The sequence below is a fragment of the Thunnus maccoyii genome, chromosome 9, assembly GCF_910596095.1.
Source record: "Thunnus maccoyii chromosome 9, fThuMac1.1, whole genome shotgun sequence".
Taxonomy (NCBI): Eukaryota; Metazoa; Chordata; class Actinopteri; order Scombriformes; family Scombridae; genus Thunnus; species Thunnus maccoyii.
The window spans coordinates 18,994,184-19,019,171 of NC_056541.1; the positions used below are offsets into that span (position 1 = coordinate 18,994,184).

General features: G+C 40.5%; 2 protein-coding genes across 5 annotated transcripts in view; both read right to left on the reverse strand.

The window, feature by feature from the left end:
* Positions 1-1,557: 1,557 nt before the first annotated feature.
* Positions 1,558-15,698, reverse strand: rasl10a (RAS-like, family 10, member A). Its single transcript, XM_042421921.1, has 3 exons — positions 15,204-15,698; positions 5,731-5,855; positions 1,558-3,570 (listed from the first exon to the last, which is right to left on the reverse strand). The coding sequence occupies exons 1-3, from the start codon at positions 15,417-15,419 to the stop codon at positions 3,300-3,302; spliced, it is 612 nt and encodes a 203-aa protein (XP_042277855.1). The 5' UTR covers positions 15,420-15,698; the 3' UTR covers positions 1,558-3,299.
* Positions 15,699-19,360: 3,662 nt separating this feature from the next.
* Positions 19,361-24,988, reverse strand: part of ap1b1 (adaptor related protein complex 1 subunit beta 1) — a 28,299-nt gene continuing 22,671 nt past the window's right edge. For all 4 annotated transcript variants that reach the window (XM_042421587.1, XM_042421588.1, XM_042421585.1 and 1 more), the window contains one exon: positions 19,361-20,938. In XM_042421587.1, coding sequence (XP_042277521.1) covers positions 20,864-20,938 — 75 coding nt within the window. In that variant the 3' untranslated portion in view covers positions 19,361-20,863. The remainder of the gene's footprint in view (positions 20,939-24,988) is intronic.

The window sequence follows — 24,988 nt, forward strand, 5'->3', positions numbered from 1 at the left end:
CTGCATAGAAAGGAAGTTTCTTACATGACCTCCATATAATCTGATAAGACCGCCACCAAATCAAACGGTTATTTCCATGACGACCGTGCCAAACAATTTATGGCTGCAGTTTTAGGATGGAGCGGCTCCTAACCTGGTCATTCATGTAGTGCGGGTTTGAGTGGGAATGGCTGCTCTATCGATCCAGGTCTATGATTCAGACCTGCACCACGTGACGTTGTTATCTAAACATTCCTAAACATTTGACATGCGGTTTGGCTGCTGATTTCAACTCTGACACTAGTGAGGTGTGAAGACAGATGAGGGTCGTGATACTTAATGCTAGATGCAACATGAACAACATGAATACAGTCACTGGTTACAGTCGAGTGCACAGTGGTGAAAAGCCTCCAGCACACTTTGACTTTCATTTAGGGTAAAGAAACTTTTTAAAATATTTATAATTTGGGGTCAGATCGGAGGTCAGATGATGAACTGGACATTAATGAGATCCATGTCTGCATTATTAACAAGGCTGGATTACCAACCGTGCAAAGCAGGCAACTAACCTGGCAAAAGCTCTGGTTTACTGCCTTTTGATCGATTTTTGGTCATTTTTGTTTAATTGCAATTTTGTTTGACAGTTTGCATCACTAAATAGAACTAAGGAAACCAAATCTTGAGGCTTGATCCTGTGTCAAAATCTAGTTTTAAGAACTTCATTAAGTTTATATTGTGCACATGTGGTGCACACTCCTCAATAAAATGTGGTTTAATCAAAGCTACCTCAAACCACTGACACACCCACTAACCAACCAACACAGAAAACCGGTGGCAGGTAGCCTAGTATTATTACAGCATACGATCAATAAAGGATACACAATAATCAATAAACTGGACTAGCTTAGTTACAACTGAGCAGATTTCGTCCACAGAGGAAGATGGTGAGATGTGGTTGAATGCTCCTGAAAGTAAAGCTTAAGTACAGGTATTTTTTTCAAATATGGGAGCACTGATTGATTTCTCTGTGTCTGGGAGTGAGGAGGTCAGTAGGGGTCCCAGGGGCCTCAAACTGGCCATGATCACCCACTGGGAAAGTGTGCAGAGATGACCTGGGGACCTGAACCATCAGCCAACCATCAAACAGGCTGCACACATTATACAGTATTATAGTCAGCTCTGAAATAAGGAAATAAGTTGTTTAAATATTGACGCTCTGCCAACTGTGCTAAAATTGGGGAGATCACTAGATGATCATCTAGTTCTGTTGAATAAAATGAAGTATAAAAATCTGAGCAAAAATCCACAACTTGTTCCCATTATGAAGGGGTTCAGTGTGCGATGGCTGATCTGTTGTCAACCTCAGATTTGGCTCCTGATAACATTTCTTAACCACAGGGTGGCAATGTTGCCAAAATGATCACAGTGTGGTGTAAAGGATTGAAAAGTGACCAGACTAAGGTTGCTGTTCTCAAATGCATTTAATAATTCATCATGTGTCAAAAAAAAAACAGAATTACTCACAGTACTAACACAGTAAAAATAAAGTAACGTTTCTGATAAAAAAACTGTAGCCCTTTTTATTCGGAAACGCGCACACAGACAAACTGATGAGAAGTCATGCTACACTCAGTTGCTTTCTAGTATATCTCTGCTACATATTTCTTTTATTTTTTTTCTACTAGAAAAACAAAACAGCTAGTACAGCCATCTGCCCTGATTGTGAACTACATCACCACTACATCTTGGAGAGAATCATGGGCTTGTGCTCTCACATGCCAGTGAAAAACGATCACATTCACTCCACTCAGCTGCTCGTTACAGTGTCAGAAAAACCATGTATTACAAAAATTAAACACAGTATCACATTTTCACATCAGTGCAATAAAACCCTGACCCGTTGGCTCTACCAACAAAAGCATGCAAGTCAATTATTCTATGAATCACTCTTATATACAATAGGTCTGCTTACTTTCAGTGCAGCCATATTCACAAAGTACCTAACTAGGTCTAATCAAATGAAAAAAGCAACTGTTAATCTCACAATATTACTAATTAGATACTATTCAGATACGGCTATGAAAGCTTTATTAAGGTTCCCTGTGTGTCTGTAATGTGTCTCATGGGGTGTTTGGTGGACGCTCTGGATCCTTGTCTCTGCAGGATATCTGAGCATGAATGGGTTACTACTGTATGTGAGGCATTTTTAATATAATATGGTGGTATAATTCAGTCAAGACATCCCTGTGGGATTTTATTGCTCCTTCCTAATCCATAGCTTCAACATCTGTCTCTTATCTTGCTACGTCTGTCCTTTGCTCGCCTGAATGTCAGCTATCAAACCTGCCTCTCTCTGTCTCCCTCTCCCTCACTCTTTCTCTCTCTCGCGCACACACACACGCACACACACACACACAAACACCCACATTGCGTGTACAGTGTCTTGTTTCAGGCTATGCAGCTTCCTGCAGGTCCCCAGTTGCCTGGATTTAATGTATTCGTCAGAAACAGACACTGAGTGGAGGGGGTTAGGGGGGCAGATTAAAGTCCTACAGTACATCATGATAAGGGACTGCAGTATTTTCTGCTGCAAGACAACCTTAAAACACCCTTCATCTGAACAAACCCCTTTTATCTTAGGCCAAGTATGTAACAGGGACAGGAAAAAAGAAAAATGTTTACAAAATTCATGTAATGAGGACAATGCAGGCTACTTTTTCAAAATCTAAAGAGTAACACCATCTAATTGTATCTATTTGTACATTTTAGGACAATCTCACCAAAAACTAGCTTTTTTTTGCTATTTATCATTCTGTCTTGTTGACCAGTAACTGCATACCCTCAAATAAGTCCAAATATGTCAGGTATGAGCTTCTGCTGTTGACCTTACTGAATTCAAAAGGAAGACTCGATGATATTGCTGCCTCTCCATTTTGAGTCTCACAAACACAGCTTCTGTCCTGCTATAGCCACAAGAAAACCCCCAAGAAGACTGCTGTGTAATCACAGCCTCAAAATCCTTAACTGTCTGGTTGATATGAGAAAGAATAACTGTGCTATGTCATATTGGCTTTCATCTGCTTCCTCTTCTACCTCCTTCCTTGCATCTACACAGAATTTGACCAGGAAGTGGTTGGATGACCATGTGTGAAATTCAGTGTCTTTTACAGCGCAAGAGTCTAATAAACCTCATTATGAAAAATCAGCTCAGTAAAGCAGGAGGCCACGGGGTATATTTCCAGCCATTTAGATAAAAAAAAGTCCTTTTCTCCATCGCCGCTTCACTCCTGAGGTGAAAGGGGTGGAGGGAGCTCTCTGGGTCACATGATGGTGCAGCGATTCCTCTGTAGCGCCCCCTGCAGGCGGATGGAGGTGTGGTTCTGGCGCATGCCCCGCGCCACAGCGATGCCCAGCAGCTCCTTGAATAGCAGGACTACATGCCAGTTAAACTTGGCGGAGCATTCCACATAACCGCACTTCCAGGTCTTCTTCACCAGCACTGACACTGCCCTGCGAGGCATGAAACGCTGCCGCTGCAGATCTCTCTTGTTGCCCACTACCAGGATTGGCACCTCGCTGCTGCTGCCTTCCCTACAGGAACATGTGAGGGGTAAAAAGGACAGTAAACACACGTTATCATCTCAGTGTTTGTCACGGTGGTTGGCCGGGCGTGTGCAAAAATGTCTGTGTGCAGTTTTTCCTTCCTTCTGAGGTGTGTGTGGGCGGTCTGGAGGATTAGAGCTCACAGGCTCAAGGGGCCTCCCACCACACTCTGCAATGACTGGTTTACAGCATTGTAGAGTGTGAAAATGTATGGCAAATCAGAGGTAGGCATAAATTAGTGACTGGATACTTGACGTGTTTGTGATGCATAGCTCTAGTGTTAATGAAAACATTTCTCAGATCAACATCCAGTCCAACCATTTACTGTGATGCCTGGTTGCTTGTGGTTTGGAAATCTAGTCTGATACTCTATTGGAAGATGAGAGCCCAACAGTTTACTACAGCAATGTAGAAAATAGTTACTGGAGGAAATCCTGGATTAGATTGTGGAGAAAATACTATGAAGGACAGAAGACTGATTATATAAAAAATATATAATGACGGTTCTCTGTTTGTTTGGGCGCCAAAGCCAGTGGAGTACGTAGCTTTAATCATCGTTTTTCATGAAAAATACTGACAGATGACAATTATTCTATTAGCAACAAAGTCAGCTGAAGTGCACATGTTTAGAGCAGCTGCTTTAACATATGATCCGTTCCACTTAAGATGAATAGGTTTTGGTTTTAGCAAGGTTTCTTGTTGTTACGTCGTGCCTCATCCTCTGACAAGGCCTCGCACACATGCATATTTGCTCATCTGCCTCGACAGATGGACAGATAGCTCAACAGAGAGGAGGACAGAGAGAGAGAAAGAGAGAGAGAGATGAACAGTACAATTCTCAGGCCCTGAGGCAAAAATCTTAGAGATTTGAAAAAACACATCGCAGTAATCATCTCACTTTTCTCCCTTTCACAGGTTGTGCTCACAGAACACATTTAAAAATATCTCCTCACATATCTGCTGGAGTTTGAGTATTTTAGTAGAACAAAACGTACTGTATGTGTGAGTGTGTGTGCATGCATCTGTGTGTGAGAATTGGGAGAAACTATACAGAAAAAACAGAGCGACCCAACACTTGTGAGAGTCTTCACAGGCTTCATGCTAGAGGGCTAAAAAAAAAAAATAGAGCAGAAAAAATATGGTTATTTGGTTTTTTAGCGGATGTCTGCAGAACATTGAGCATTTCAAGTATATATATATAAATATACATATATATACATATATATTGTGTGTGTGTGCCCATCTGAGTAAATAAACAAAGAGCTAATTTCTTTATAGATGACAAAAGCCTTGCCACCCTGTGCTACACCAGCCTCCATTATTCATGATTTCAGTTCATTTACACAGTATCTGTCCCTTCACCACTCTTCCCCTCCTTCCTCCACCTCAGATCATTGTCCTATGATTACACATTTCTCCTGTTTTCCATTCCTGTTGCATTCACCTTTCCTCTCCCAGCTGCTGGTGATAATGGTTTTCTGTCACAGGCCATAAACATTCGTGGTAACACATTTGGAGCCGCAGGAAGGTGGGGATCAACTGTGCAGTGGCAGTTTGGTCATGTTATTGTACAACATAACAGATCAAATGAGGCCACTCATTGTACCTTTCAATATGTAAATATATGCAGGTATGCCAACAAGCGCGTATGATAGAGCAGGTGATGCCTTTTCATTTGTCTTTTGTTAACACTGGTGTTGGCAAATGTATTTTTGGCTCATGTACAGAATGTAAGCCAGCTAAGGGTCTTTGTCCTACTGTATGTTATCTCCATCTTGTTCTTATGCTTTCCTGTCTTCACTGCTGTTCTCTGTCCAACAAAAACAGAAATATCCTAAAACTAATCTTTAAATCACATCTCAGGCGGCTCGCATGCAGCAATGCCAGAAACAAATGTCATTACTAAACTGTCAGGATGCGGGGAAGAGTGCGCCGAATTAAAAGATATCACCACAAGCAGACTATCCATCACTGTCACACTGTCACAAACGTGTAATTGTACGACTTTGCGGCAGGGCTGTGAAATTGCATGCTGTCTGCAGACGGGTGAAACAGTGATGTCATTAGTAGTCACCAATGACGGTTAACAAGCTGTATGTCAGTGGTTGTATGTCCAGCGACTGTCTAAGAGTACGTCATTGACCATACCTGTGCTCCACTATCTGCTGTCTGATCATCTTGACGTATTCAAAGCTCTCCACGCAGCAGATGTCGTACACCAGGATGTAGGCGTTGGCATTGCGAACACCTCTGCAGCGCAAATCCAGCCACTCCTAAATGACAGACACAGAAAAAAAGCTTAGATATGCAAACTTGTGTTTTTATCAAATCGTGCACACAAAACTGAGGTAATATTATTCCCTCATAGGAGTACTATAAGGCTCATACAAACAATTATTATCAATAGGCCTCACAAACATCTTTAATAAACAATTGATCAGTGTACAAAATGTCAGAAAATAGTGAATAATACCCATCATTGTTCCCTGAAGTCCAAGTTAAGACAGACCAACTGTCAGACAGACATCACCATCCATAGTGTCAATGCTACTAGCATGGCTAAAAACCTTAGTTATCTTTTATATCAGGATTTTATTGTGGAGTTTGAGGCAAGAGACAAAGTTCTTTGTATGCAACGCAATGTTATTGTGTATGTGAGAAGTTATGTTCTTTCACCACTGCAATATTTTTTGGTGTCAGAAATCCATGTAGCCTTGGCACTTAACGATTAACGAGCTAACTATACCTTAAACTATTCAGTAATAGCAGAGAGCAGTGAAACAGCATGTCTTTAATTATTCTGAAACACTTTGGCTTAATGTCATAGTTCGCCTGCCTCTGCTGCTTGTCCTCTATAAAAAAAAGAGTCAATGAAGTCTAAGAGCTGGCATGGCTTTGGGAGTCTCACAGCCTTCAACAAAGTCATAAAACATGGTGCCCGGCAGAAAGCACTGTGTCCTAGCTATACATGCTCAAGGACAATGACGGCAGTTACCGCTTATAATAAACAACTTCCCCTTGTGTCAGGGGAGGAAATAGAAACACATACTGTGTAACTTTTGTTGCAACTTGGCTAAGCTTTGTGATTCAGCACACATTCAGTGGGGCAAACAGGAACATTTGTTTGATGCTAATGAGTTTCAAACTGTAATTAAAGCGCGTGGCACAACTGGGTACATTAGCACCTTACTGGGGGACAGTTGCTTCAATAGAAACACAGTGACCCATTCTTCTATTCAAGCTGTTTCCCCGTGCGCTCACCAACCCACCACCACCACCTTCACTGCCTCTAACAGCATGCAATGAATTTATAAGCATTTGATCTGATAAAAGAGGGAGAGGAAAATAGAGGAACTTCAGGGGGTGGGAAGAAAAGATCTATTGAGGAAAATGAGAAAACAAACGCAGCACTGAGAGAATGTTGAAAAGATGAAAAAGGCAGCAGTGGATCAAGGGATGAGCAGACAGGGTGTCAAAATAACCTCTGGTGTGCCTGGGCACTGCTAATGAAGGGTCTGGAGACTCTGAGACTGTCAGGAACCGAGTTCAGTTCAATTCAATCCAATTTAGTTAGTAAACAGTGGATACTACACTTTGCGCTAACTGCTGTAATACACAGTACGCTGTTCCTAGAGGTTAGGCATTATAATAAAATCATCATGGACAATTTTAAAGGAGTGGTTTGACATTTTGGGAAATACACGTATTCACTTTTTTGCCGAGATTTGGATGAGTAGATTGATACACTCTCAAGTCTGTATACAAAATATAAAGCTGGAGCCAGTAGCTGGTTAGCTTAGCTTAGCTTAAAGACTGGAAAGGGGGGAAAAAGCTAGTTTGGCTCTGTCCAAATCTGTCTATCAGAGCCTATAGAGCTCACTAATTAATACATTTTATCTTGTTTGTTTAATCTGGCAAAAAACAAAGTGTAAAAGGCACGTGTTTTGGTTTTATGAGGGATTATGTGCCAGACTATTTCTTGGCTGGGAGCAGTGACTTCTTGTCACTGTGAGATTGGCAGGAAACCAGCGGAGACTCATTAAGTTTGTTTCACCTTGTGACTACAGCATTGTGTTTGTTTTTAAATTCTGAGCCTGCGATGGGACATTTCAAGCACAGAAAAATATTTCTTGAAGATTTACATTTTTTTTTTTCTGTATTCAAACTGTCCCATCCCACAATCAGAATTGAGACACAAATATAATTCCATATGTGACCATAATTCATCTTTGCAGAGGCATTTTCTGTGTGTTTTTTTCATATGTTGTCACGATTTTCAAAGCTGTTCTGTTTGATGTAATAAATAATTTGGCTTTGTGTTTTTGAATGATGCACCTGCACCCTGGGCACAGACAATTTGGCCTCTTTGGAGCTCTGTCTGTTGTATCATGTTGCTTTGAAAACTCAGATATCAAAGTGTTGATTGTCAGCCCTCTTTTCATTTTTATGCTTGTGATTAGCGTTTGAGCTCCTATGACCCACCTTTGTCGCTGTGATTGCGATGGTGATTCATTTGTTACAGTGTTAAAGTACATTGCCATGTGTTGCCTACATTACTTCATCTACCACCTGCAACAGCTTGAAATAGGAATGTGAGAAATCTAATCACAGCGCTCTCAAGGTTGGAGAAAATATGCTTTTTTAAATCAACATACTGTACAGGAAGCCTGTACAAATAAGATCAGCTGATAATTTGTGACAGGGGAGGCTAAGGGAGCAGGCGATGATCAGTGTAACTTATAATGATGATAACGCTAACACATCTGAGTCAGTGACTAATAATTAACTTCATTCAACGAGGTAGAGGGTTTGGTGAGTTTGTGTCTGGGTGAGTGTGAGGGAGAGACAGCTTCACACATCTGCAGGGAGATAAAGAGGCCGATCAGGCAGGGAGACAAACATGTGGCACTAAGATCACTGCTATCAAAAGTGAAAGAAAGGGAGGGAGGGAGGGAACAGCGCCCTGTAAAAGCTGGTAGGAAGTGTGATTATTTTCTCTGTCTCTCTCCAAGTTGAATCAGTTTTCAGGGAGAAGGAGAAACATGTCAGAGACGGTCTGATATCTACTATAATTTCTTCTTATCGCTTCTGTTGAGTGTCCAATACAATTCACTTTCAAAGTTGTGCCTAGCAGGCAAATATCGGAGAAAATATTCACCTGTTTTTGCCAGACAAACAAGAAAATGACAAGACTGTCATAGCAGAGATCATCACAGCTCACCCTCTTGTGATAGTTGAGGCAACTGATGAGGTGAGATGTACACACTGGCTTCAGTTGCAGCTTCACATCCCTGCGGGGCTAAAAATAGAAGCTTGTGTTCTCACCTCATATCTAAGGAAGCCGAGAACGGCCGTGCTTGCATTTTTTTTTTTTTAAATGCTGTTATCTCGAGATCACAAGTTAATTATTTTGTTATCTTGAGAAAATGAGCTTTGTTATCTCGAGATAACCAATGCATGTCATTCCTCCATGCATGTCCATTATGTTGAACCAATGCTACATCTTTAATAGTGCACTCATAGTAGTTATTATAAAATTGAGTGTCAGAAAGGCGCATTCATGGAAGAAGTTAGACTACATAGTAGAATCTCTTATACTAACAAAATACTTAACTAATGTGTGTTTCTATGACAAAATAATATGCATTGTTTTCATTTTGATTTGGTTTATTAATATGGTGTAAAATGAGTCATCATGATAGCCAATGGAGTGCACTATGCAGTGAATGGTTAAGGTTATGTTTATTTATTTAATATCCTGAGGTTTTGAATTATTGTTCACATGAAATGGATGATTCATTCAAGAATTCTCACCCCTGCTGTCAAATACACATAACATATCTGTGTATGGATATGGCTTGAAAATAAAGAATACATAGTGTTAGACATCCAAGAAATATATGACCTCTCAGCCTAGTTATCCAAAGCTCTTTGTTTTCTCGTGAAAACAGGTTGATTATCTTGTTTTCTCGAGATAACCAAATAATTAACTTGTGATCTCAAGATAACATTAAAAAATAGCATTAAAAAAATCATTGCAAGGATTGGCTGTTCTTGGCTTCCATACATATCTCTTTGTCATCCAAGTCCTGTTTTTAAATGTGGAGGTGGGGCTAGAAACAGCTGTTCCACTCTTCTCCATAACCAAACAAAGAACACAGGTAAAACTAAGAAATTAAGACAAGACAGTGCAGCAACACAGAGCTGATGAATTGAAGCGAAATTAATTTAAAATGCATGTGTGGGCATGTTTATTTGTGTGTGCTCTCTGCATGTGAAAGTGTGCTTGTGAGAGCATGAATATGAAGTGTGATGCCACTGTCTGTATTCTCCAGTCGGTCTTCTTAACACTATGCAGAAAAAGAGCATCTCATCCTTCACTCCTCAGGAGCCAAACAGAACACGTTTCCCTGACAACTGCAGGCCGCGGTCAGTTTTTAGCAGGCTATGACAAAGCTGTTGAGTCTCCTCATATTAGGGGAGGCAGCTTAACGGTAATGAGTGGATGTGATGGATCAATACTCAAGCACAGGAGGGAGACCGGTGTAACCTGGTGGGGGAAGGGTGCTGAGCAATTAGAGATATGTCACACATAGGCCACGCTGGCCGATTTGCAATTAAAATCTATTACCTCCCCTCGGGATGAAACTCCCATTACTCAATGACGACCTATGGCAAGACATTTTTAATGGTCTATTGCTGGTTTCACACACAGAATGACAAAAATATTACTTGTACAAGGGATTAAATACAGCAAATTTTGGGAAATATGATCATGAATTGTTGACTTTAATACAGGAGCAGCAACAAGGATTTTAAGCAGTTTTAAAGGAATCGTAAACACTTATTTGCTTCCTTGCTGAGTTAGATGAGAAGATTAATACTACTCAGTCAGACGCCAGTTAGCTTAGCCTACATACAGACTTGAAAAAGGTGGAATGGCTGGCCTAGCTCTGCACAACTGTATCAAAAATAGCCTTCAAGAACCTCCAAAGCTCACTAATTAACATGCTGTATCTTGTTTGTTCAAAAAGTACAAAAACCAAAGTGTAAAAACAATAATTTGTGCTTTTACAAGGGGGTTTATTGAGTTTTCAGTCTTTATGCTAAGCTAACCATCCCCTGGCTCCAGCTTCATATCGAACAGACAAACTCCAAAGTGGCATCGATCTTATCATCTCTCACTCTGGGCAAGAAAGCAAATATTTCCCAAAATGACAAACTATTTATTTAATTATGCTTGTGTACTATATAACAATAATGACAACAACCTCTTGACTTTGTACTACAATGTAAAATTCTCAAAGAACTTCACGACAGAGTCAAGAGGTTGAGATATGTAGCACAACAAGCTAAGCTCTGTAAACGGAAACGTATTGATCACTTTATTAGACTTTGGAGCCATTTCTAAACAAACTACTGTGACCATAATCTTCGGGAGCGAAGGAACATGTCACCCAGTGTAGCGGTGTGGCTCATTTACATGTTTTTAATGGTTTTTGGACAACAATGGAGATCTACAGCTCAGAGGAATCAGATGTATCAGGCTTTGGATACACATACAATAATTGTAAGTAGGATGAGTTCATTGCTGGTTTGGCTCTGCACATGAGATTTGTTGACAATAAGAAAAATCACCAGACTTTTCTTTAAATATAATTTTAAAAGTCACCATGCACCTGTTACTCATGTAACTTTGATACGCAAACACCTAAATGGTTTGTACATCTCCTGACTGCACACATCGTATCTCTACAATGTTTATGAGTGTCAAAATTACACAATGTGTGACATGAAAAGCAATCATTTCCACCCTGTTATTGCAGAGTATATTGACAGAGATAACTGAGCGAAATGTCCAGAGAGCGCAGGGAAAGGAGGACGAGAGGGAGCATTTTGTGTGGGAGGAAGTCATGGGGATAAATTATGGTAAGAACAAGAAAAAATCATTACTGAATCCACTGTCAGGCTTAAATCCATCTGTCACCACACCCTATTGACAAACTGTGACAGATGCTCTGTAAATGCAATACTATCGGCAACAGACACACATAAAGCAAAGCAAACAAATCATTAAACCATGACAGCCTCACAGTAAAATAATAGAAATCTTGCCTTGTCTCCGGCATCAGAAGGGATAAAAATGGCTGTCTACGTAGTTGAAACGGGGTCACAAGTAGCCTGCCAGAATGTTACTCCTCTTCTCTCAAATATAATATGAACTGATAAGAAATTGCCACGCTGCATAAGCATGGAGGCGTACTGACTCACTCTATTCTGCAGCTTATTCATCACAAATTTCAGAGGACATTATAAAACCTCATACTTCAACAATGTCCATTAAACTCTGAGCAACCTCTCTTAATTGACTGCAGCAAATTCCTACTGTCTCCTCTGTTGGTCTTTTATTCCCAGCAGTGTTCTAGCAGGGAACTGTGCTTTAATTCAATTTACTGTGTACTGCGAGTAAATTTCAATCAGATTTCTTTGTGCTGGCACTACTCACTGCTTATTGTGTCCAATGCCCCTAACCTGGGTTGCATTTATCTGCCCACAGGGGTAAATACAGAGATGGGCGGTGAGTCAGAAATGCCCCTTGTCTCATCACTGCTCTTGCTATGAATAGAGGACGTTGCCAGACAAAGCAAGAGAACAGACTTCAGAACAAGCCGGACATGACAAGAGAAGAAGAGAAAAAGTAGAGCAGACTTCGCAGGGTTGTTCCTGAGCAAATGAGTAACCATAAATCTGTCTGATAGAAATGTTGTGGCAGCACTCAGCTAATGGTTTTCTCAGGCTGAACGTTCCACAAAAGGGCTAGACAAAAGGTGACTGCTCACTATGCTACCACTCCGAAATGAGGATGAAATGTTCACACAATGTGATACAACATGCCGCACAAGTGAATGATGAAAGCTGTGTGTGCTTAAAAGCTTTCTCGTGTGACTCAAGGCTTAGGAAACACACACTCACGCTCCCACGTGTAAACTCATGAGACTCATCCTGTCTTATTCCTGTTTTCTGCTCACACCTAGCAGCCTTTTCCCTAATGGGGGTTAAGCACCATTTAACTGAAGACGGAGAAAACTCAATCAGAATGTCTTTACTGGGGGTCTCTGTGGGGAGGTAACAGTGAAGCACACAGCAGACCCCTTAACACCTTCGAACAAAATGTTTAATCTGGTTGAACAGCTACATGTAATTCTAACAGAAGCTTGACAGGATGATCGCTCCGGCCTCGCCGCCTGCCTGTCAGATGTTTTCCATGTTAATGCCGGGCGCTCGGAGCGCACGGTAAACCAGCACTCTGGGAGGCCTCACACTCAAGCTGCTCTCTTTTTGTTTCCTCCTTGGCCTGATCTCATTTTCTCAGTGGCACCTCCTCTGTGTAGATAACAACAGCTGTTCTTAGGAGGGCTATACATGTGACACCGAAGGGGAGAGAAGGAGAGAAATGATCAGCGGCAGCCGTCAGGTGTTGTGTGGCAGCTTGGTGTGGTGACCTTGGAGATTTCTATCTTGAAAGCATCACAGCCTCTCCACTGAGGCTGCAGTGGACAGCAGTCGAACGCACTTCAAATAGACAGAGGGTTGGAGTGCAGCACGTTGTTTCAATTCTCAACGATTTGTGACATACACAGACATACTTTTTTGGACTTTTTTGGCCAGTAAAGAGAAAAAGAGAAATGTACCAAGAGCCTTTTTGTCTTAAAGAATAGCTTCACAGTCACATTCACATTGAAAGAGTTATTGGTCGAGGCAATTGTTCCCCCTCTGCTGTGAAGAGATCCCGTCCTAAAGTGATTTCAATATGACTGATAGGAGACAGAATCTGCAGTCCTCGCTCTTTGCAAAGATGTATTCTAAAGTTCAGTTGGAGCTAATAAGAAGCTTCTGCAGTCTGAGTTAGACAAATCAAGTGGTTATCTTCCAAACTTACAGTCTTTTTGTACCAAAGTCCCTCTAGAGCTGCAACGAGTAGTTAATTAATCAGTTGATCAACAGAAAATTAATTGAATAATAATTTCAGTCCTTTTTTAAGCCAAAATACCAAACATTTGCTGGTTTCAGCTTTTCAAATGTGAGGATTTTATGGTTTTCATTGTCTTCTGTGATGAGAAACTGAATGTTTTTGGGTTTTGGACTATTGTCAGACAAAACAAAACATCTAAAGACATCAACTTTGGCTGTGGGAAATTATATTATTCACTATTTTCTGACATCTCATAGACAAAACAACTAATTGATTAATCTAAAAAAATATTAGATAGATGAATCAGTAATGAAAAGAATCGTTAGTTGCATTCTTAATTCCCTCTTTCTGTTTCCACTGTTTCCTTGCTGAACTACAGTGGAGGGACAGTAACACAAAGATGGAATTTGGTCCTAAAAAGACCGTAACTTTAGAATATACCTGCTTAATGAGGCTCACTCACTCTGTTAGAGCTTCATATTAGCTGTGGCTGAACTTTAAAATACATTTTTGCACAAAATGAGGACTGGCTCCCATCACTTACATCAAAACTGGACTAGAAAGGGATGAATTACAGCATCCATTAGTGCTTTTAATGTAGGCCTACTTTAAAAACCTACCTACCTGCATTTTAATCATATTTGGGGCTTTTCATTCATATCTTTCACTGCGCTGTGGCTGCACTGTATTTTTTCTCCTGTTTTCTATTTTAGCTTATTTTCCATGTAACTCTTTTAAATTCTATTTAAATGTGTCTTTTTATAATATCTTGTGTTTCTTTTTCATTGTCTTAAATGTTTTATGTAAAGCACGTTTAATTGCATTGCTGTTGAAAGGTGTTATACAAATAAACTTACCTTGCTTTAACTTACTTACTGTATGTGATTGTTGTTTTAAGAGAGGCTTGAAAAAAATGTGAGCCTGTCTTTTAAAGAAAAACAAAACTTCCAGGGATGACATGCCACATAAAGACAACCAGAGATGATATTCTTGGCAGGAAGAAAACAAAGCTACAAAACTGGCCACACGTCTTAAACGTTTGGAGCTGCAGTGCATCTCACTGATGATGAACCTGCAATCAGATGTGTCTCCACGTGATAAGGTGTGGCATATGACCCTTGGCCGTGAATGAAAGGGCAGTCTGTTCTATTTTTAAATTGAGAGTTTGACCAGGTGCTGTGGCAGCGCCTGCAGCTATTATTTTCTGTGCATACGAGCCAGATTCAAGCATACTGTTATCAGTTCAGCTGAATATATGTAACACTCAACATTTCTCTCATTAGAAGTCTGTAGGAGACATGCTATGATTAATAAACAACAATATGCAAGCTGGCATTCCTCCCTCATGAGGGGGGTTGAGAAAGAGAGAGAGTTTACAACGTCAAAGTGAAGCTCTCCAAGGCTTTAAGTCAGGTCTCCATAGCAACTAGTAGACTGGGGACATCTGATAGTGATAGGAGAATAAATAAAATTGGTGTTTTTGTCTTTGAGCAATGCCTGTGGCGGTGAACAGACGGGCACTTGTAAAATTAAGTGGAGATTAAATTAATGAGATCTGGATCACCATAAGGGAAGCGGCTCAGCTTTATAAATCATCTAATAAAGTTAAAGCTTTAGGAAGAATCTGCACAGTCCTCAGACATTATACCTGGCTGGAGCTTGATGGAAAGGAGGAGATTGGCGGGACATCCAAAACCTTCAGCTCGTACATGTTCCCGTTCAGTATGACGGAGGGTCTGTACACATATCTGGTCCTGGTCGGCGTGTACACCTCCGAGAAATCGTTATAGATGAACTGGCGGATTATAGAAGTTTTCCCCACTCCGGGAGCACCGATGACTGCGATACTCAGCGTCTCCACCATTCCTGGAGCACGAGTTCAGCACCATGGACAGCGACGACGACAACGACAGATGTGACCCGTCCAGAAACACAGCTGGCCGCCGCTGTTTTGTTGCTGCTCCGGTGGAATTCAATTCCACCGCTGCCCCTTTAACCAAGCAGCCCCTTAATCACCTCCAGCGGGCTCAACTGCGTGCAATTAAAACGAATCGACGAGCGAATAAATCTTGCAACCCGTCGAGCAAGAGAGAGGAAACTTTATCTCCAGGCTGTGGGAGGGGGGGGGGAGCTGTGTGAAAGGAAAGAAACCCACGCAGCTTGGAGGTTGTCAGAAATAAAGCTCAACCATGATCATGCAGATGGAGGGATCTTCGCTGCCTCTGCAATCCAAAGCACAGAGAGAAACTCTTGGTTTTTCAGGGGACATCCCCAGGCGACCCCGTCCCCCGAGAGGAAGCGTAAAAGTCCGTCCTTGTTGTCTCCACATGGGCATAATCACATCCAGGCTAGACTCTGACCTTGCCCGAACGCACAGGAGCCCTCGGTCTCTTCATTGATGATCTCCTCTGCACCTCTCACTCATTTCCACCGATGCACCACCGCCGCGCTCCTCCATCACAGGGAGGACTTGCGCACAGCCGCCAGCCTCGAAAATAAGCTTTCCACGTGTTGTGAAATTGCATGCAAACCCATAATCTTCTTGTTTTTCCTGGTGACAGAAAGATCAATTTACGTGTAGGTGGGTTAAGAGGGAAGAGGCAATCCACACAGCCGGCAGACGCGCGTTTTCTGTAAAGGCATCTGGAGCCTTTTAACTAGCAATGTGCCTCTGCCGTTGGAAAGACATGAGCTCTCTCCCTCCCTCTCTCTTCCTCCCTCTCTCTCTCTCTCTGTCTGTCTCTCTCTGTCTCTCTCTCTCTCTCACTATCCTCTGCCCTGCTCATCCAATAGGATCATGTCGTGAGCAAGGCGTGTGAAAGCTTTGAGCTTCCATGCGCCGCCAATAAACTGCAAAGGAACAAGCCACACACTATCCATCATCTCGGTGTGCGGGTGATGGAGATTCGGCGCAAGACTGAACATCACATCTCTGAGGGGGCGCGACTTATTGGAGAGGGGTAGGGCAGGGGCATGTGTCCCATCAATCACTGCGGCGTGGCAGCAGCACACAGTGGCTACACATCCACTTAGTGACAAGTCTGAGGAATAAACATCGCACATCTTAGAATAACTCGAGATGAGCTTGTAACCTCGGCTTCATCGTCACCAGAAATGATTTTCCAATGTGGTGGCTACTTTTTAATAACTAATAGTTTTGTTACTGGTTAATAAATCGTGTACCTCTACTTTATAGATCAGTTATTAGCTATTAATAAGAACAGCTTTTTGGTAGACTTATGTGTTTTTTGGTAATAATGCAGATGTAAATGTGAGTCATTCATTAATAAACACTGATTGGTTTCTTACTTTCTAACAAGCCGTCAGATCCACAGTTTTAAGTGTTTGTAAGACATTAATAAAGGGTTATTATAACAATGCGTTAAGCCTGAAGATGTTTAAAGGATAAGTTCACAATTTTTCAAGCCTGTCTCGGTCACAGTCAGGTGTTCATATGAACACTGAAAGAGCTTTTCTTCGCTTTAATCATTCCTCCTGTTCATACTGGCCAATAAAAGATCCCTTCAAATGCGCTTTCAATATAAGTGATCAAGGCCAAAAAAAAAGTCATTTTGTGCAAAAATGCATTTAAAAAGTTTATCTGAAGCTTATATGAGGCTTCATCAGTCTGAGTTAGTCATATCAAGCAGATATCTGCAACATCTTAGACATCTTCAGTCTTTTTAGCATCAAATTCCCTCTTTGTGTTTCCTTGGACATTGTTTCCCTGTTGAGCTGCGGTGGAAGTAGAGTAACAAAAAAATAAACTTCGGCACTAAAAAGGCTGTAACGTTGAAAGATATCTACTTGATTTGACTCATTTGGACGGCTGAAGCTTCATATTAGCTTCAGATAAACTTTTAAATACATTTTTTGCACGGAAGGAGGACTGGATTTTGGCGCCCATCACTTACATTGTAAGTGCATTATGAAGGGATCTTCTAATGACCAGTATGAACAGGAGGAATTATTATGGCAAGAAAAACCTGTTTCAATGTTCATTTAGGCACCAGACTGCTGTTTTAAGACAGACTTGAAAAATCGTGAATCTGTCCTTTAATAAGTTGTTGATGAATGGATTTTGAACCAGATTCTCTATTATTTTTCAGGCAACATGTTCATTGGAGCAGATGCATTACAGAATATAAGAAGATAAACACCAACCAAAGAGACTTTTCACAACCTGGTAACTCAGTCACTCTTCTTAATTATGGCTTATAAGTGATTTAAATTGCATTAGTTAATGACTCATTATCTACTAATAAAGCCATTAGTTATTACTTAAACCCTTTGTAAAGAGTGTCTTATTAGAAAGTGACTTAAAGGCCATAAATGGGGAAATCTACAAAAAGCTGTTTCATACGGCCTTGGCCTAGTTGCAATGAAACGAACATCTTTATGCATCAAAGCAGGAAAATGTAATTTTCTTGAAGTGTGACTTGAATTTATGGGCTTACTCTCAGATCTGTGCATGTGATGGATTTGATGCCATAAAAACGCTCCGTTCTGATGTTCCCTCATGCATTAGTTTTGCCATATATGAATAAATGCATATAGATTCTGTATACTGTAGCAGTTGATCTTTGAAACCTTCAGAAGTTTATGATTGATCTAATATGAAGTGCTGTGGTACACTTTGGACCTCAACTACCGCTGAGGACATCAAGCTCATATCCTCTTCTGAGGATTTTGGGGTTTTAGCAAGCTGGTGGGAGTTTACACTCAAGAACTACCTTGTGTTGGATGTTTTAAATGCTGATTCCAGTATATTTTAGACTTAATTTATTTAAATTTGACTACTGCTAGGCCAGCAAATAAATCAATCAATTAAGGATTCAATATCTCCTCATCAGATTTTCATTCTTGGCAGTGTGAAGACATCTTTGAAAAAGAAACAAGGACTTCATGTTGGGAAATAAAAAGTACATATAATTGAATAAAATGCAGATAATAGGGGGTTAAAGTACAGGTTAAAGTTAACACTAGCCTTCCCATTGCTTCAGTTTTTTTTTAAATCTAGGCTACAGCTCTGGTTAAACTAATAATACTTTTGAGTGTAAAGAAAACCCCTTCCTTCTTTCTATCAACTCATTTAGAAGTCAATTAACGTGCCTTTAGATAGACTGAGCCTTTACCAGAGCGCAGTGCAGTGGCACCCCCTATTGGAGTGCATTCATAACATGGGATCGATATTATAGATCATTCATTTGTAGAGAAGAGTCTGAAATTTGTCACAACCTTTGGTTAATCACAACACTACACTCCTGCCTGGTCAGTAAGTGTGCATCTTTCAGCAGTCTGACCTTTATCATTCACAGAGGAGCAGGTGTGAGATTAGAGGTGCTTGCGTCGCCCATTAGATAGATGCAGCCGAAATCCTTGTTAAGCTTTCCCAAGCAGCTCGGACTTTAAAAAATCCTGACACCGTTTCAGAGGAGCCACTCTACCTTGAAGATGCACTCGGCTGTGGATAAACCTTCACTCAAAGCTCAAGGTTGAACACTGAGAGGCTGCTGACTTTGTATGCAAAGCTGTGAAGGCTGGAGCAGAGAGGAGCTGCCCATGAGAGCAAAGGCGTGAACACCTCAAAGGTCATCAATGATTATCAAGTATGAAGGTGTGAAAACAATGCGCACTGGCTTACAGGGACTTTGGGAATGTGGACTTTACAGACCAAATAAAACTGAGATAACGTTTTGCATGTGCTGACATTGAGACTTCCACAAACATAAATTATCTTTGTGCTAAATTTTTTAAGCCTTTATCGTTGTCACGGTGTTTAAATAAGTGAAGAAACAGAACATCTGAATTTATCAAGACTTTTAATAGTTCCTTTTCAAATGATGAACATATAATGAACAAAATCATGTCAAAAACATCTGATTAAACATTTGATTTTTTTTTTCTCTTTACAGCATTTCTAATGCATCAGCTGTCACCTCACACAAAGACACACACACACACACACACACAGAATATACAGCCACCCCTTTTGATAATCTTTAAAAAGGTGTTAGCGTAGGTGCATACATCCTGTAGGGCCGATAAAAAGGGCTTCAGTGCAGTGACTCGTAAAAGGAATCCAATTAATTTGTAGAGTCTGAGGGTAAAACGGGGACAATGGTGTTCTAGCTTTCTTTCCACTGAGACAGAGTCTGCTACATACGCGTACACGAATTACTCAGAAGTGTTACATCATAGTTTAGAGTTATTTCACCTAAGCCTTCATCTCAGGTGGCCGTGGTACTCAAAAAGCCGCGATGAGGATACAGACAGAGCAAAGTGGCAGAGAGCTTGAGAGGCGGTCACTGGTGCGGGGAGAAAGCAGCAAATACAAAATCCTCAACACCTGAGGCTCTCTACCAGTCTGCCTGATGCACACTAACAAGACGAGAAACACAAATTAAACAATGGAATGACTAAGAAAGAGAGCAGACCGTGAATAGTCTATAAAATGTCCAGATATTGATGGAAAAATTAAAGAAAAAAAAAAAAACACACACTAGCAAACAGTTTCCATGCACACAGCACACGTCAGACATCCTGCTTTCAGGGACAGCAGAGGATCCGACCCCGCTGCTAACCACAGATACTAAAGAAAACTATAAAATGACGAGACAATAATGTAGTTTATACGTATTTATGTATCTCTTCTAAAGGCCCAGACAGCCACTTTCCACTTCACTAAGGCAGAGGAGAGTTAAAGCCTTTTTCTGTCGCATTTAAATTGAAAGTACCCCAAATAAATATGCCGACAGTGTTGATTCACCTGCTGATTGCGGGTGCTAAAAATAGACTCCGATTTGCAGAGAAGTGGGGCTAGATAATGATTAAAGAGCCTCGTGCAGAGGCAACAGTCACGGGAGCACAAGTCATACAGCTGTCTGTCCCGAAAGAATAAAGGTCTACACAGGATGGCTCAGGAAGGAAGAATGGAGGACGTGCTCAGTCTGAAAGTGTTCATTCGGATCATTTAGCAAGTGCTGATGTCACACTTGTTTAAAAAAAAAAAAAAAAAGAACAATAAGAGGGGGCAGGATAAGGTTAGCCAAGAGGATAAATCAGAAATCTCTGCAGAATTGGGGGAAAAAATGCATGGACAATGAGCCAAATCAGGCAATAAGTCATTAACCATCCTAATTAAACAGCTGGCTGACATACAGAGCGCAGTCTGCAGGTCCAACACAGCAGGGAAGTGGCTCCCACACTGCATAAGGTTGTAATATGGTCCGTGAGTCAGGTGAGGGCAGGCAGGAGAAAGCGCCGGGAGTCCTTGAGGGTAGTGGCTGGGTCGTCGGCGGGTGTTCTTCAGTTCTTCAGCACTGCCTCGTAGCTCTGGAACACACACTGGGAAACCTCCGGGGCTCTGCACTTCAGAGAGACCTGAGGGAGAGAGGAGGCGAGCAGGGTTGAATATGATTTCACTATCAGGAGAGTCTGTTAAGATAAGAGGGTACAAAATGTCCACTGTGGGATATACAATACAGGGGACAAGTCACAGATAATCCACGGCCCTCCTTCCATGCAAAAATATAGATGTTTCAATGTTCATTTGGGCACCTGACTATTGTTTTAAGACAGTCTTGTCCTTTAAGAAAGATGTGAAGCAGAATGAAGTTACTGTCAGTATGTTGGAGTAATTACGGGCTTAGATGATGTACAGTAGCTACTTAGGGTTTAATCTGTAATTTTTTGATCCAAATCTATAATGTGCTATATAACTGAGCATAAATGGCACGACTTCAAAGGAAAAATGAGCCTATAATCATAATCAATCTTCAGAAGAAAAAATCTTTGCATTGAAATACTCTTGTTAATTCAGTTTGAACAGACACACCGACAGAAGCACAAATAAATCAACACACGAGAGAAAATAGTCCCAGCATCTCTGTTCTTTGATGTTAATCTCAGCTGGGAGTAGGTTTACAATCTGATACAGACTCACAAAGTGAGTTTTCCTTCCATCAGCAATCACACTGCAGATGTTATTTACTCAGATTCAGAAACAGGCATTTTACAGCATTAAACACTTAAGTAACAAACCACAACACGATAAATAACTCAGAAAGTAATCCTGAATATTTAAAAATGTTTCACTATTTAATTTCTACACGATCAATACCTGCTGTGCTTTCTCCTTCTGAAAAATTGAACTCTCAATAACCCACACATCTCTCTTTAGTGGAAAAGTCAAGAAAACAACCTGCACTTTTCTTCCCCTGACAGCAAACCACACACACGCACTAAACTGTAGAGCTCCGCCTCTCACTCACAGTGCTGTTCTTTCAGCTCTCATCACTGTTATTTCTTGGAATCGCATTTGATCCACTGGAAAATAGTTTAGAGGTCACAGTGTCAGTTTTCTAAAGATAATCAGTACAGACTCTGTGTGACTGGGCTTGACTGACAGATACAAACAACGTAGCGACATAAGAAAAAGAATCCAAGAATAGCCGGTCCAGGGAACGTCTAACAATTCCCTGCTGAGTCTTAAAAATCAGCATTTCTTTTCTGATTTTGGATTTATCGTTATTTTCTTTAATTTTTTTTTTTTTTTAGAGAGTAGACAGTAGATTGCGGACAGGAAAAGAGGGGAATGACATGCAACAACCTGGTTGAACATAAACCAGGTATGTTGCGATTACTTGGTCAGCACCTTAAACCCCACAGTCACCAGGACAGCCCCGTTGCCTTGACTTTTAAAGGTTCATGTCACTGTACTTTTTCCTTAATTTGTGATTTGTTGGTTTCAACTATAAATTGGTTTTAGCACATCTTGCTGAAGGACTCAGAATCAGTTCTATTAGCCAAATATAAAAGTATACAAAGAAAGTGTCTTGGCGTTTGCTCCCACAAATGCAACAAAGAAGAATAAAAAATAAAAAATAGAGAAAAAGGTAATAAATAATGAAATAAAACACAATAATATTACAATTAAATTTAAAATCCATTTACAGAATAGTATTATAATAGTTGGGAAATGGGATATAAAACTTGAAATGAAATACGAACTGTGCTATGGAGGAAGAAATGAAGTGTATGAAATATATGAAAGTGATAAGTGCAAAAATTAAATGTGACGTGTGATAAATAATTCCATTATATAACAGTGGAGGTGGAATACAACGTTCACATGTCAAGTCCAGTTTGGAGAGATATATGAAAGTGACAAGTGCAAAGATTAAATGAGGGATGCAAAGTCCAGTTTGATAACAGTACAGTTCAGCTATTTAGTAGAGCAACAGCTTATGGAAAGAAATGTCTGCTGCTAGAGCTTTTTATAGATCTCAGTCTTTTTCCTGAGGGAATAAGTTCAAAGAGTCTGTGTCCAAGACAGGACGGGTGGGATGACTGCAGTTGAAAATTAACCAGTATTAAAAGTAGCCAATATTCACCATCACATTTTTAAGCCCTGAAACGTCTGTTATTTTCCCCTGTGGTGCTGAAAATGGGATCTTATATAAATATTTTTCAAGCTGCTGTGTCTAGCTTTTGAAACTCCGTGGCGTGTATGCCAACAACACTATAAAAGTTGTGTCGTTGAGAGTGGCAGCATTATTATAATTACAGTGTTCACCAGAAATTTAGTGACTGATGTCCAGACTAAATGAACACTAGGATCAAACAAAAGGCGATGGTGTGTGTTGAGCTACAGTGGAATCGCAGTTATGCTGCACAGCTCCTTAAGCGTTGCCTCAGTGCGCTCAGAGCTCTTTACTAATGCATGCTGCTGCTGGCAACATTTAGGCAGCCGCTCTCCTGTCAGCATGGGGTAAGATGTGAGGAAATGCGGATGCCCTAGCCAGTCTAGAAGCTGCTATTAAGAAGGCTAGAAAAATGTTTTTTCACTGTAGTGTGGCATTAAGGCTTACTGCTAAAATAATAGTATTATATTAGGCGTAAACAGGCAGGGACAACAGACAAAAAAAGCAACGGGGGGGCTACAGTAACGATGAAGGATGAGTGTGTGTCTGCTACTGCAAAGATCTTTATTATCCAGCTCTGTGTTCCAAATGCTACAAAAATGGCAGAATCAGATGCGATAGAGGCATTTCCTTTAAACAATAACCATCCAATGAGAGACAGACACAGCGATCCACATCACCAAACACGCATGCCTGAAAGCACTGCAGGAGCCTTTTAAAAACTTGCATAAATCAGGCCTGGGGGCTGCTGCAGTATTAATGCAGCAATGCAACAGGGCGAAGCAAAGGAAGACGGATGTTCATGATGAATGCGGTTTGATAAACTGATGCGTAGCTTCATGCTAATCTTTGATATTAACCTTTAATTGAGCTTGACCTTGTTGACTGGGCAAAAAATGTTTATCGAGTCAGAATAGTCTCCTTTGATATTCAAAACTGTCCTACATTTATCCTTTAGCAATGCAATATGTTCAATTCAACTTTATTTAAATAGTGCCAAATCACAACAGAAGTCATCTCAAGGCACATTTCACATAGAGACCGTACTCTTTATGTGTTTAAGTCCAGCTGTAATCACATTTAATCATCCATTTGCAGTCAAAAATAATGTCAAAATTAAAAAAATTAAATATATTATTAATAGTTTTACATTACTAAAATGAAGAAAAGGTCTTTAGAAAAATAGCTACCAGCGTTTCACTGTACAAAATGGAGACAAATCAAACAAACTGCTGTAACTTTAAGTCATGTCAGTGTGTCAAAAAAACAGGGATTTTGAAGAGCAATTATCAAACCAGCATCAAACCAGACTGAAGTGACATTTTCAGGTATGTTTACATGCTGTTTAATGAGCTGCAGCTAATTAGCTTCCTAGCCTGCTAACTTATGTTAGCAGTGCACATTTTCCCCTGTGAATGTTTGTTTGGTGGCTCGTTCAGCAAACTGAGGAGCAGGACGTGTTCATGTTTGTCAGATAGGAAGAGTCTGTGGCTCTTGTGTTGTCCAGCAGGATGCTATCAGGCTCAGTGTGACCGTCTGCTCTGCCTATGATAGAACACCACGTTATTGCTTTATTTCATTTGCCGTATCGAAGTAAGGTCTCCAGTTACATTGGCGGATAGCAGAACGGTACTAAATTGAAATAATGTAAAACTTGGGGGCACAACCATGAAATCAAAGAATTTAAAATATACAGTTCTCTCTTCTCATGGGAGAACACAGGACAAGTGATTTACAGAGCAGATATGCATGCTGTAGTAGAAGGAATAGAAGGAATTTTATATTGATATATATCAGTACATTTTCTGGAAAATCTAATCAGAAACATTTTATGGATGAAATGACAAGACAGGTATGTCTGTTTTTGGTTAATCCAGTTAATTTAATAACTGACCAATGAAGGTACTTTATCACATTGCTGTAAAAATAATAAAAATTCAACATTAACATTCAGTAGTCGTCCTTGTTGATTTGAAACACTACCCTCAAAAGCTCTAATTCAGACATA

Excerpts from the sequence above, each read along its gene's own strand:
- rasl10a (XM_042421921.1), bottom strand. The coding sequence starts at position 15,419 with ATGGTGGAGACGCTGAGTATCGCAGTCATCGGTGCTCCCGGAGTGGGG. Across the intron at positions 5,856-15,203 it reads TTCCATCAAGCTCCAGCCAG|GAGTGGCTGGATTTGCGCTG; the intron begins GTATAATGTCTG and ends TCTGTCATTTAG. Across the intron at positions 3,571-5,730 it reads CAGCAGATAGTGGAGCACAG|GGAAGGCAGCAGCAGCGAGG; the intron begins GTATGGTCAATG and ends ATGTTCCTGTAG.